General features: G+C 36.0%; 1 protein-coding gene across 1 annotated transcript in view; it reads left to right on the top strand.

Moving 5' to 3' along the window:
- The window catches only part of COPB1 (coat protein complex I subunit beta 1), a 32,701-nt gene extending 24,478 nt beyond the window's left edge, over positions 1–8,223 (top strand). The window contains exons 17-22 of the mRNA XM_019754489.3: positions 1,536–1,680; positions 2,697–2,816; positions 5,410–5,555; positions 6,163–6,252; positions 7,193–7,348; positions 7,839–8,223. Coding sequence (XP_019610048.1) covers positions 1,536–1,680; positions 2,697–2,816; positions 5,410–5,555; positions 6,163–6,252; positions 7,193–7,348; positions 7,839–7,898 — 717 coding nt within the window. The 3' untranslated portion in view covers positions 7,899–8,223. The remainder of the gene's footprint in view (positions 1–1,535; positions 1,681–2,696; positions 2,817–5,409; positions 5,556–6,162; positions 6,253–7,192; positions 7,349–7,838) is intronic.
- Positions 8,224–12,732: the final 4,509 nt, after the last annotated feature.

Raw genomic sequence — 12,732 nt, 5'->3', positions numbered from 1 at the left:
ATTTTATTAGGAAAACTTTTCTGCACTCAAAATATATAAATTTACAAATCAATGATCTAGTTTAATCCCTTTATCTGTTAGATGAGGCAACAGTCTCAAACTGATATTTTTGTCCAAGATAAATAAGATTAGTAGCAAAATTCAAACCAAAACACTTTATCGCCTTTCAAATTGGGAATTGATTTCAACAATATTTCAGTTACAGATTTTTAAAATTTTATTTTTTAAAATTTTGTAAAATATACATAACATCAAATTTACCCTCTTAACTATTTTTAAGTGTACAGTGCAGTGGTGTTAAGTATATTCATATTATTGTACAGCCATCACCACCGTCCATCCATAGAACTCTTTCCATCTTGCAAAACTGAAACTCTGTACCCATTAAATAGTAATTTCCAATTCCCCTCTCCCTCATCCCCTAGCAACCACCATTCTACTTTCTATCTCTATGAATTTGACTGTTCCAGGTACCTTATATTAGTGGAATCATACAGTATTTGTCTTTTGTCTTTTTTTTTTTTTTTTTTTTAAGATTTTATTGAGGGAGGGGAACAGGATTTTACTGGGGAACAGTGTGTTTTTCCCAGGACCCATCAGATCCAAGTCAAGTTTTCCCAGGACCCATCAGATCCAAGTCCAAGACTGTCCTTTCAGTCTTAGTTGTAGAGGGCTCAGCTCCAAGTCCAGTTGCCGTTCAAGATTAGTTGCAGGGGGCGCAGCCCACCATCCCTTGCGGGAGTCGAACCAGCAACCTTGTGGTTGAGAGGATGCACTTCAACCAACTGAGCCATGCGGCCGCCCCATCCTTTGTTCATTTTTTAATCCTGTGTTTTTGTTTTGAGTTATAGGAGTTCTTCATGTATATTCTGGATACAAGCCCCTTATCACACATATGATTTGCAAATATTTTTCTCCCTTTCTGTGGGTTGCCTTTGTCTCTATTAATAGTGTTCTTTGATGCACAAAAGTTTTAATTTTAATATAGTCTAATTATGTATTTCTTATTTTGTTGTCTGTGTTTTTGGTAAGAATATAATGTTTTAAAAGTGCTATGTTTTGGGTGTTGTAGAAATTTTGGGGGGGAAACATTTAAAATTTTATCTTTTTGTAATTACAAGCATTTTTGCTATTTAGTTCCTGAGCTTGGGTAGCAGGGACTGCCACGTGATCTGAATTTTATCAGATTCTTGAGTTTTGGAGAACAACTAGTGAGTTTAGATGCTGAGGGATTTAACTGAGATGTATCCAAATCTATTCAGTTCCTAAATTGGGATAATGTTTAATGTATTTGCTAGACATATTTAATGTCTTTCTACTACTTAATTGAGATATAAACTCCAGGACCTCTTATTTCTAATGTCTCAGTTTTAATTACCGTTTCTGCATTACAAACAATTTTATTACACCTGTTTCAAAATGACTTGTCTAATCTAAGCACATCTGTTAATTATCTAAAAGACTTAGTCATTTGGCTAATATATGTTTGGCTAAATTGTACCAGTCATTTGATTATCTCTATTTTTGTTTTATAGGTCACCCAGTTGACAGGTTTCTCAGATCCCGTGTATGCAGAAGCTTATGTTCATGTCAACCAGTACGACATCGTCCTGGATGTGCTTGTTGTGAACCAAACCAGTGATACTTTGCAGAACTGCACACTAGAGTTAGCTACTCTGGGTGAGGAAATTTACCTTAAAGATGTTTATAGTAAACCTTTACAACAGATTATTAAGGGAAGTTTATAAGTTTTAGTATGAGAATTCTCCTAAGCCCTTTGTGACATTTTGAGTCAAAGCTTAGTTTACATTTAATACCTAGCCTTCAACTCCAGTTTTCTAAGCTTCTGTGATACTGACTTTCTTATGTTTATGCTCTTGGTACATCCAGATAGGTTTTATTCACTGAGTTTGATCGCAAATGTCAGTTTTTCTAGATATAAATAAGAGTTGTTTAAGTTACAGATTTATCAAGTAGCTCACTTGGTTAAATTTTTAATTGCCTTAATACAGAACTAGGTATTTTCTGAGTTCATTATCCATACATACCGCATGTAGCCATAGTAACATATCATTATCATATTTAACAATGTGAGATGTCTTTCTTTTTTCTTAGTAAGACACATGAATCAGACTGATCACTTCTACATCTGGCTTTGAAGTTGGGAAATACAAATTATACACAGGAACAGCACAGTGCCCCTAGGAAATTCCAAATGGCTTAAACAAGAGTTCAAGGACTTTAATTAAGATATCAAGGGAAAACGTACTTCTGCCCTCAGCATAGTTTGATGCCTATATAAAGAACTTTGTTTCTAAGAAGTCTTTCTGTAGATTGTTTTATTTTTGTAATGGAGCATATAGTTTATGATTTAAACTTTTTGAGAAGTTTGTATTCATTCATTGGAATAAAATGCTGTGCCCAAAGTACCCTCCCCCACACACACATGAATTAAATACAGAATTTTTCTGAGAAGCCTATTATCTTTTAAAGGAAAATGTGCAGATTGATATGAATAATAAGGTGTTAAATGATTTCTTTGTTTTGTCCCCATAATATTTCTCTATTTTGTGCTCATAACCCTTCTCTGATTCCTTCCTTTGCTAGAAACTGTGAAGCTGCATACATTTTAAGGTTTTATAATTTGACAGGTTCATATACATGTATTTTTAACCATGTCTAAATATTTTTTTCAGGGGATCTGAAACTTGTAGAAAAGCCATCTCCTTTGACTCTTGCTCCTCATGATTTTGCAAACATTAAAGCTAATGTCAAAGTAGCATCAACAGAAAATGGAATAATATTTGGTAACATAGGTAAGGAGCTATTTTGCAGCATGTGATGTTTGAATATTTTATTAAAGAATTTCTATGATGAGTAGCTATGTGACATTTCTTGAGGACAGGACCTGAATCCATTCATACGTTCATTTATGAAGCACCTGCTGAGATACTAAGCATTGCACTATGTTCTGGATGTACGGAAGTGAACCAAATGGAGTCAGTGTCCTCAAGAAACTGTCAAGCAGAAGGAGGAGATAAATATATAAATACGACACAATGTGATATGGACTAGTTTATATACTGCGTGCTTTGGGATCATGATGGGGAAAATGCTAACAGTATGGAAGGCTTTATAAAAGATGAGAGTATGTTATCAACAGATAGCATATGAACTAAAATCTAAAACTTTGCATAGGCATTTGTTGCCAAGCAATTTAGGGACTAGCTTATACAGAGTCATTCAGTCAAACATTTTTTTAGCAGTTTCTGTGGTAGGGATGGGGTCTACCATGGCAAGGAACAAAAGATCTCTGTCTTCGGATAGTTTATAGTCTAGTAAAGGAAAACAGATATGTAAAATATGTGTGCAATACACAATGGTAAGTGCTGAGAAAGAAACCTGTGGGAGTCTATGAGGAGATGAGGTCAGTTCTCTCAAAGCTGGTGGGAAAGGTTAGGGAAGGCTTTGAGGAGGAGCTGACGCTCAGGGAGGGTTTTGAAAGATCAGTAAGTGTTCTGCAGATCAGGATTCAGCTGGAACAAAGGCAGGTAGTTTGATATACCTGGAGTTTACAGTGGGCTAGAGGGTGGTGGTGGTCGAGAAAAAAAGGTGAAGAAGGTTACAAGGAGCTATATTTTACTTGTCAGGCTAAGGATTTTGTACTTTATCCTGGATATAAAGGGGAGCCACTGAGGAATTATAAGTGAGTGAGGTACATGATTGAATATTTCTGTGACCGCACTATAGATGACTGATTGGAAGAGGCAGGAAGATTAACTAGTAGACTATTGAGTAGCACAGGTGAGAGAGAACGGAGCTTGAGCCAACACAGTAGTGTTTAGGAAGGAGAGGACTAAATAGAATAGATATTAAGGAGATAGAATGTCCAGGACATGGTTTCTGATTGAAGAGGAAGTGGCTAGAGTAATGCTCAGATTTCTTGCTTGGGTTTATTGAGATGTTGTTTGTATCAGTTACCAAAATGGAATATAGGAGAGAAGAACAGATTTGAGAGAGAGGATAAGTTAAATCTTGAGTAGGCTTTAAATAATAAAATGTCTGAAGGTATCCAAGGGCAGGTTGCTAGGACTCCGGAACTTGAACAGGAGGTCTAAATTAGAGATAAATACTTGTGTAAAAACCATAAAAATGGAAGAAATCACCCAGGGGGCATAAAAAATGGGAAGAGGTGAGATTTGGAAACCAAATCCAAGAGAACCGCAATATTAAAAGCTTGGTCAGAGAAGAAGCCTACAAAGGAACCTAAAGTGGGGTGAGAGACAAGAAAATTTTTCAAGAAGTACCTAAAGCTGCAAAAGATCAAGTAACATGAATTCTAAAAGAAGGGTCCTTTGGATTTGGTGATTTGTTGTACTAAAACATTCCTCATGCATGTCTGGGCAATGGTGATAAACTGAAGACTAAATAGGAGATGGAGAAATAAATAGTGATTGTAGACTATTCTGAGCGTAGGACCTTGGTTTTGATAAGAATGAGAGAAGGCAGTAGCCAGAATAGAATTCAAGGATGAAGGGCATTTTGGTTTTTTAAGATGAGAGCCTTGAGTATGTTTATAGGCTGATTATAAGGGAAGAAAGTCAGTAGAGAATACAAAGGTAAGGACATCAGAATGAAAGAGGTAGTGATTGATGAGGAGAGATCTTGAACCAAATCAGAGATCACAGATGGCAGGAAGTATTTAACCTGGAAGAGAAGGGGCAGCACGTCTCTGATACAAAAGCTAAGGAAGTGAAAGTGGATTCAGAGAAAGATACTTTTATTTTTAGATGTGGAGCTGAAAATTATTATTTTTTAATTGGGGTGACAATGGTTAGTAAAATTACATAGGTTTCAAGTGTACAATTCTGTAATAACCCCCGTTTTCTCTGCAAGTAGATAGGGTGGGAGAATGTCAAAAAATGAGGCTAGAAGGAGGAAAGGAAGCCTCCAATCAGATGGTCACTTTCTACTGTGGAAGAGACTATCATAGAAGCATACAATCTTGTACCATGAAGTACTATGGCTCAGCAGTATTCATTCAGAAACACTAGTTAAGCACCTGCCATGGGAACGCTACTATTTGTGTTCTCCTGGAGTGCCTGACACAGCACCAGCATTTGAATCCTGGCCCTCACCACTTCGTTCTGTGACCTTGAGCAACTTAATTACCTTTGTTTTTTCTTCCTCATCTATAAGGTAGAAAGTAATAATACTATAACATAGGATTATATAACAGGATTATTAAACAAGTAATATTTGTAAAGCATTTAGAATAGAGCAGTATATAATAATAAGCTTTATGTAAATATTTGCTAATACCATGACTATTATTTGGAAATATTAAAACTTTTTAATTTAAAATTTGCCTCTGGTGATTGAGGATTATTTTATGTTTGTGTATTGCAGTTTATGACGTCTCTGGAGCAGCAAGTGACAGAAATTGTGTGGTCCTCAGTGACATTCACATTGACATCATGGACTATATCCAGCCTGCAACTTGCACAGATGCTGAGTTCCGCCAGATGTGGGCCGAATTTGAATGGGAAAACAAAGTTAGTCCTGGGGAGATTTCCTTGAACTCCTGTCTTTGTTTCTTTTTGGCTAGATTTTCCTGTAAAATTAATCCCGCTAAAAAGTGTCAGATATGAAAAGAAAAGTCTTTCCATATTTATTCTTGCAAATTAGCCTTAATTGGAAGTCATGCAAGTAGTTTGGTAAGTTGCTGTTGTAAATTGGTGAGAGTAGTAGTTCTATAATTAATCTGATTGATTGATTGACATTATAGACAACATTCCATTTCTTGTATGTATGAATAATAATTTATCATTAAATCCAGTGTCCAAAGAGGCTTTGCAAAGTCAGTGGCCAAGTGAGGAACTTTGTTTCTTTGAGGCTTGATTTTTATTAGAGATATTTTATATTCAGTATGTTGATCTTCTATGAAGTTGTCTGTATCTGAAAGTTCTGATACCATCCTGCAGTTCATTGGATTTTGTAGATGTCATTTACTGTTTTGTTGCCCATCCTCCCCACTAAATACTTGGAAGGATGGTCTCATATGACACACGAGTGATTGTTTCTCAATCCCAAAATAAGAAATTCACAACTTTCTCATTGTAAGAATTATAATCTCCTTAACTTTTTTCTCCCTCTGTACAGGTGACGGTTAACACAAATATCATTGATTTGAATGACTATTTGCAACACATATTAAAGTCAACCAACATGAAATGCCTCACTCCAGAGAAGGTAAGATTTGACTGAGAACTTGTTAAATCTGATAGTGTGGTGGGTTCCTGGCTTTCTTGTATTTCCTCTAGTGTATTTTTGTTATTCAGCATGAGAAAAGCAGAGTCATTCTGGACTAGCTAAAAGAAGTTATTTCATAGAACGTATGACTCTGCTTACACCTCTCTGCTGGAATATACCAGCCTGCTTGTTCTTAGTGCCGTGACCCAACTCAATAGTCAAATTAGTTTTTCTGTTCAGTCTTCTCTCCTTTATCTAAAGGCTTATTCTGAAACAGTTTGTGCTACTCGATTAGAAAATGTCCATGATGTCTTCTGTTGGCTCTGATTGTGGGTCAGAATATAGCTGCCTAAATACGGAATTGTTGATATACTCTGCTTTTCTGCTGTGTTTGAAAAAAGACTAGAAAAACAAACAAAAACAATGACTCTGAGGCTCGAAGGAATATTTTTCTTTATAAAATTTCTGCTAATGGTATAATATTATCAGTAAAAGAATGGCTACTATCAGACAAGTAGGTTTTAATTCATGTTCGTTTATTTAACAAATACTGAGCCCAACAGTTAAACAAATATTATATGCCCAGTACACTTTGAGCTGCTAGATATACAATGAATGAAATTAAAGTAATCTCTTCATGGAGTTTAGGTCTGGTGTGGGAGGCAGTCACATACCTCTATAAGTAAACAGAGAATGTATAAATACAAACTGGGTAAGTGCTGTTTTCTTTAAAGTCAGGTTTATTGAGGTGTAATATAGACATGGTAAAATCCACACTGTTTATGTACGTAATTCCATAAATTTTGACAAATTCCTACAGTTTTGTAACCACCACCACCACATGAAAGTACTATTTTAAGTGATAATTCATCTATGCTCTTCAGTCTTTCCTATACATAGTTCGCTAGTAAAGTATTGAATTTATCACAAATTTCTTCAGGCACTTTCTGGTTATTGTGGCTTTATGGCGGCCAATCTCTATGCTCGTTCCATATTTGGAGAAGATGCACTTGCAAATGTCAGCATTGAGAAGCCTATTCAGCAGGGACCAGAGGCCCCTGTAACTGGCCACATAAGGATTCGTGCAAAGAGTCAGGTAACACTTGCTCTTTTTGAGGCCATCTCTGAATTGAACAAAAAGAGAAAGAATTTGTCTTTTTTATTTCTGTATGTAGTACCTACCCTCTGTCACTAGGGTTTTTGTTGGATGGATGGATGGATGGATGGATGGATGGATGGATGGATGGATGGATGGATGGAGAGAGAGAGACAGATGTGTTCTCTGAATAGGAATATAACTTTTGCTTCATTAAAATGGCCCACCTTTTGGGTCTTTCATTCTGGATTATTTGCTTAAAACCAGATTGAATCCAATGAGATGTTTGTGAAATGAGTTCATTAGAAATTGCTTTGTAAACCTAGCATTAAAAGCGCTTAACCAAGTAAGGTTTTGATGAATCTGTTTTGTACATCCTTGGTTTCGTTGTAGAATGTGGTGTTACTGAATGCGAGCTTGTTCAAAATAGAATAACCTATTGGTTTTACATAGTTTCAATAATTATAAACATCTTCATTCTTATTTACAGGGAATGGCCTTAAGTCTTGGAGATAAAATCAACTTGTCTCAGAAGAAAACTGGTGTATAAGAATAAACAAAAAAGTCCTTGCAGCTTTACAGTTAAAATTTAGGTATGGGCTTATTGGACTCCAACATCTTTTGTACTCTTTCATGCTTTATGTTATATAGAATCTGAGTTCATGCTGAATGCATTCCAGCCAATAATTTATAGCCTTTCCCTTAAATCAAGATTGTGTTTAAAATTATAGTTTGTCTTTTAACAGTTTTGAATGCTGTCCTCAAAGTATATAATGTTTCTCTCGTGTACCAAGACCATTTTCACAGTACAATAAATAGATCTATTCCTAAATCTTTTGTTATTTTATAAATAAATGTATAATTACACAATTTTAGTTATGTAGCAATGGATTTCTTTTAGTTGGATTATAGGTTTCTATTATAAATTTAAATTACTCTTTGAGTTGTGAATATATGAACTTTATTAAGAGAATTTACAAACCCAGTGATGTGAAATGGAAAGGCCTTGATTGATTTTTACTTATTTAATATTTCAACATTACTATCTCTAAAAATACCTTACTGTATGTATTCTAAAGAGTTTTTCTCTGGAATTGTGCTCCAGGAAGGAAGGATCAAACAGCTTGAGAAGACAGATGCATTTTCAGTTTAAAAGAGCCTTATGAACCTACTGAAATAAACATACTGTTCTAATTATTCTGAATATGAAAAATAGGTAACACAAACTAGATTTTTTTTCCATTCACACTTAGCTTTGGGTATTCTTTTATGTTTGTTAGAAATTAAATTGGTTCCAGCCAGTTACTGAAGCTGCACTGGGAGGATTCAACTCCAGAGGATTCAAAAAACTGTCCCGTTCCCGTGTTGCCCCGTGCCTTGCCCCTCCCCTTTTCCTCACTTTCACTAGGCTGGGCACCATCACCTCCCAGTATGATTTCCAGATGCCTTCCTGAGCCCAGTTCCCTAGAGTGTGATTGTGCTGTCCATTTGGCCCTTGCCTTCCTTGGGGATGATTGAAGCAGCTCAGGCTAAACATTGAACTGTTATACTTGGTCTTCCACTTAGGCCTCAGGCTACACTCGGGATGAGTTCATAGGTAAGGTCTGTCTGTGAAAGAGTGAAAGCAGCAAGTCCTATTTCAGCAGAATGGAATGTTTGTTTGGATTGTGAAGGAGAGTGATGCGTTGTATGTCATAAACTTTGAAGCCACTTGCTTTTTAAATCAGGAAGAACCAGAGGATTATGAGCATTGAGATCTCAAAGAAAGTCGGTGGCTACCAAATGGGAAAGGTGCTAAGAATGCAGGAAGGGGTCAGTTTGATGCAGTCAGGGGCTGGAGATTTGTGACGAGAGCAAAGAAACTGATACAACTCTGTTTGGATTAGATCATTGCCCAAAGTATGTTCCATTGAACATTCGCTTCTTTGCTGTCATTAGATGTTCTGGGAGGAAAATGATTCCATAGTCAAGTAAGTGTGGGGAAGGCGTCGTACCATCCTGTACTTGGGATTCACCGTGCATATGAGCATACTAAAAATTCTGAGAGGTCCTTCAGTCAAGAAAGCAGATTAGTTTGCTTTAACCCATCCTATGTTAATCGTACTTGACCAGGGAATCCTTTTTACATACAACACTGATTGACAATATACAGGACAGGAAAAGTGACTTCACATGCTAAAGATTTCGGTTTCGTATTCATAATCAACCAGTATTGCATTTAAAATCACAAGGAATTATGCCTAGAATGTATGTCCTAGAATGTATCTCTGTTGATAACTCGCAGAATATTGCCTGCCTGACCTATTCAGGCCATTTTTGTTGGAATTGAATTGGCTCACATTGCCATTTTCTTAAATTAATAAATAAGGAGAACAACAACAACAAAAAAAGAGATGAACACAGTTGTCAGATATCTATACTACATTAAGCTGTTTACTTCATTAGCATTTTATTAGCTTTGTGCATTTAATAAATGTAAACTGAATTGGATAGCAGAACTGTTTAGAGAAGCCATTTACACTGTGCTCTCTTAATTAGGATATAATATACATTAAAGGTTGTAGCTCCTCACATTAGACTATATCATATAATTAGGGCCATGATGTCTGTAAGAGAATAAACAGTATCTTACATCAAGTGAGGGCATAATATATAAATGTATTGAATGAATTAACCTGTAAATCTTAGAAGAGAATTAAATGGCCCTTAAGTTTTGCTGTCATGACACTAGAGGGAGCAGTTACTTTTATTTTGGGATTAGAAGTGATTGGAGTTTCAAGTTTTTGTAAGAAGGAAAAACAGGTAATTTTTTATTAGCAAGGAGGTTGATTTTAGTGATATTTTGCTAGCTATAAGAAACTTCTATGTGATTTATAAATAATATAGGAGACAAAAGGACTCATTTCAGGGTATCAAAAAAGGCAAGAGAATAAAAATATTTTTAGAAACTCAAATAATATCAGATGTGAAATACCTGTGCTCTTATATTGGGTCAGGAAAGCAGTTTTCTTAATGACTTTTTTTCCCCACACTGGTAAATATTCTTAGCTAATAATTTATCGCCTTCCCCTTAAGTCAAGATTCAATTTAAAATCATAGTTTTGTCTTTTGTCTTAACAGTTCTGAATGCTAGCCTCGAAGTAGGGTCAGGTGTATCAGCTTTCTGCCGTACTGCCCTCTCCCGAATTCTTACATCAGTCTCATCTGTCCCCCACCCTGAGCTCGACTCTCCACCCCCAGGACCTCAGGCCTCCAGAGGTAACCGGGTATAGTGCAGAAATTCAGTTTAGAATCAACAAAGCGTGGAGTCCTATCTGCCACTTGCTGTGTGGTCTTAGACAATGGTAAATAGCTGATTTATTGAACACGTACATGTGGCAAGCATAACACTGAGTGCTTTTGCCATGCCACATATAATCCTGTGAGGCAAAGGATTACATCATTTACAGATGATGAGTACAGTTTTAATATCACAGATGATTACAGACACCCCAAAATGAGTATTGATAAGCAAAACAAAAAGTATATACAGTGTATAAGCATATACAGAGAGTAAGTTACTTATTAATTAAGGCTTAGTAGAGTTGAACCCAGATACAAAGCCAGGATGCTTGGCAGCCCTTGCAGCTAGTCACACATTGCCATCACTGCCTACTCTTCTTTGTGCCTCTGTTTCCACATTTCTAAGGGACTTATAATGTCCACTGCACAAAGTTGATGTGAGGGATGAAATGATACAATGAATTTATTATGAATATTTGGTACTTACTCTGTTTCCTCGAAAATAAGACCTAGCCAGACAATCAGCCCTAATACGTCTTTTGGAGCAAAAATTAAGATAAGACCCGGTCTTATATAACATATAATATATAATAGAATATAATGTAATATAACAATATAATATATAATACCAGGTCTTATATTAATTTTTGCTTCAAATGACACGTTAGAGCTGATTATCCAACTAGGTCTTATTTAGGGGGGAACATGGTAGTAGATGTTTATCAGTAAGTACTCATTCCATTTCTTCCCCCGTTCACCTCCCTCCTTACACTGCAGAGAAGACAGAAACCAATTCTCATTATCTTCATACTGCCCTCGGAATTTAGATCCTAATTTTATACTTGAATTTCTCAAGAATTATACTTCATTTTTCAAGAATTCTTTATTTGAGGTATCATTGGCCCACAACTTTGTAATGTTATCATGTCAATTTTTTTAAGTAGCTCTTGACACTTTCGCTTATCAGCTATTGTAATCACAGCTAAATGTAACTGTCATAATCCATATACCTCAAGTGATAGGTGGTCTGTGATGAACATACTGGTTTTGTTTGCTTTCAGAATGACAATCACGTGACAGAAATATGTGCAGCCAGGTTATAGTAACAATGTGATATTTAGAGTTACTCTGATCAAAAGTCACTTCCAGTAATCAGGCCACTTTCTCTTTATTTTCTCTATCTAGCATGACAGTACCTCTTTCATAAGTCAGTTCTGTAGTGATGAAAGAGTGCAAATGGTATTTATGCCTTTTATCTGGGGTTCTGTATATAACTGAGATTCTGAGAAAACTACCCTATGTATTTTTGAATAATTGTAAAACCAACAAGAGATAAAAATGGAATGCAACATGGTGGGCTGAAACAGCCCTGAATGAGTTTTCTGAAATCTCATCTCAATTCTCTAGCTTTCTGAAAATAGGTGTATCTTTCTGGGTCTATCTCCTTGTCTGTAAAATGAAATAATTCAGTAAACGGACCTTTGTGGTTTCTGGCTTAAGAAATTCGTACCAAAAAGCTTTGTGTTTTTACAGCTACCTCTTCAACAAACTTTATAATCAACTGGAATATTTCCACCTGGATATTACCCACAGACACCACAAAAGTCATCATGAAACGGAACTTCTCTTGCCCCTCAAACTTGTTCCTCTACTGTGTTCTCTGTCTGGTCACTTACGCTAGAAACCCAGTAGCCACCCTTAACTCTACCCTCACCCCTCTTCAGATACCAGTCCCATGTCTTCCTTCCTCAGTAGTTTTCTCATATTTTTTCCCCACTCCTGCTGCAAATGCCTTAGTTTGCACTCTTGTCATTTTTATCCTGGCCTACTGCAATGGCCTAACCTTAACTTTCATCTGTAATTCTAGATTTAAAGCCTATGCTTTAATCTTGACTACATATGACAGTAGCTAAACAGTTCCTTGACCTGCTTAGACTATTGCCTGGTAATACCTAAAAAAAATAAATAAAAAATAAGAGCAAAGATTTTAATAATGAAAATTGAAAACAAGACATCCCAAAATGAGTATTGGTAACAAATGGTATTAAATATATACAGTGTGTACCAGAGTACCCAGTAAATAGTAGATGCTCAGAGTGAAT

The sequence above is a fragment of the Rhinolophus sinicus genome, chromosome 14 (assembly GCF_057876585.1).
Source record: "Rhinolophus sinicus isolate RSI-liver-muscle chromosome 14, RSI-T2T, whole genome shotgun sequence".
Lineage (NCBI taxonomy): Eukaryota > Metazoa > Chordata > Mammalia > Chiroptera > Rhinolophidae > Rhinolophus > Rhinolophus sinicus.
This window is presented reverse-complemented; position numbering and strand designations above follow the sequence as displayed.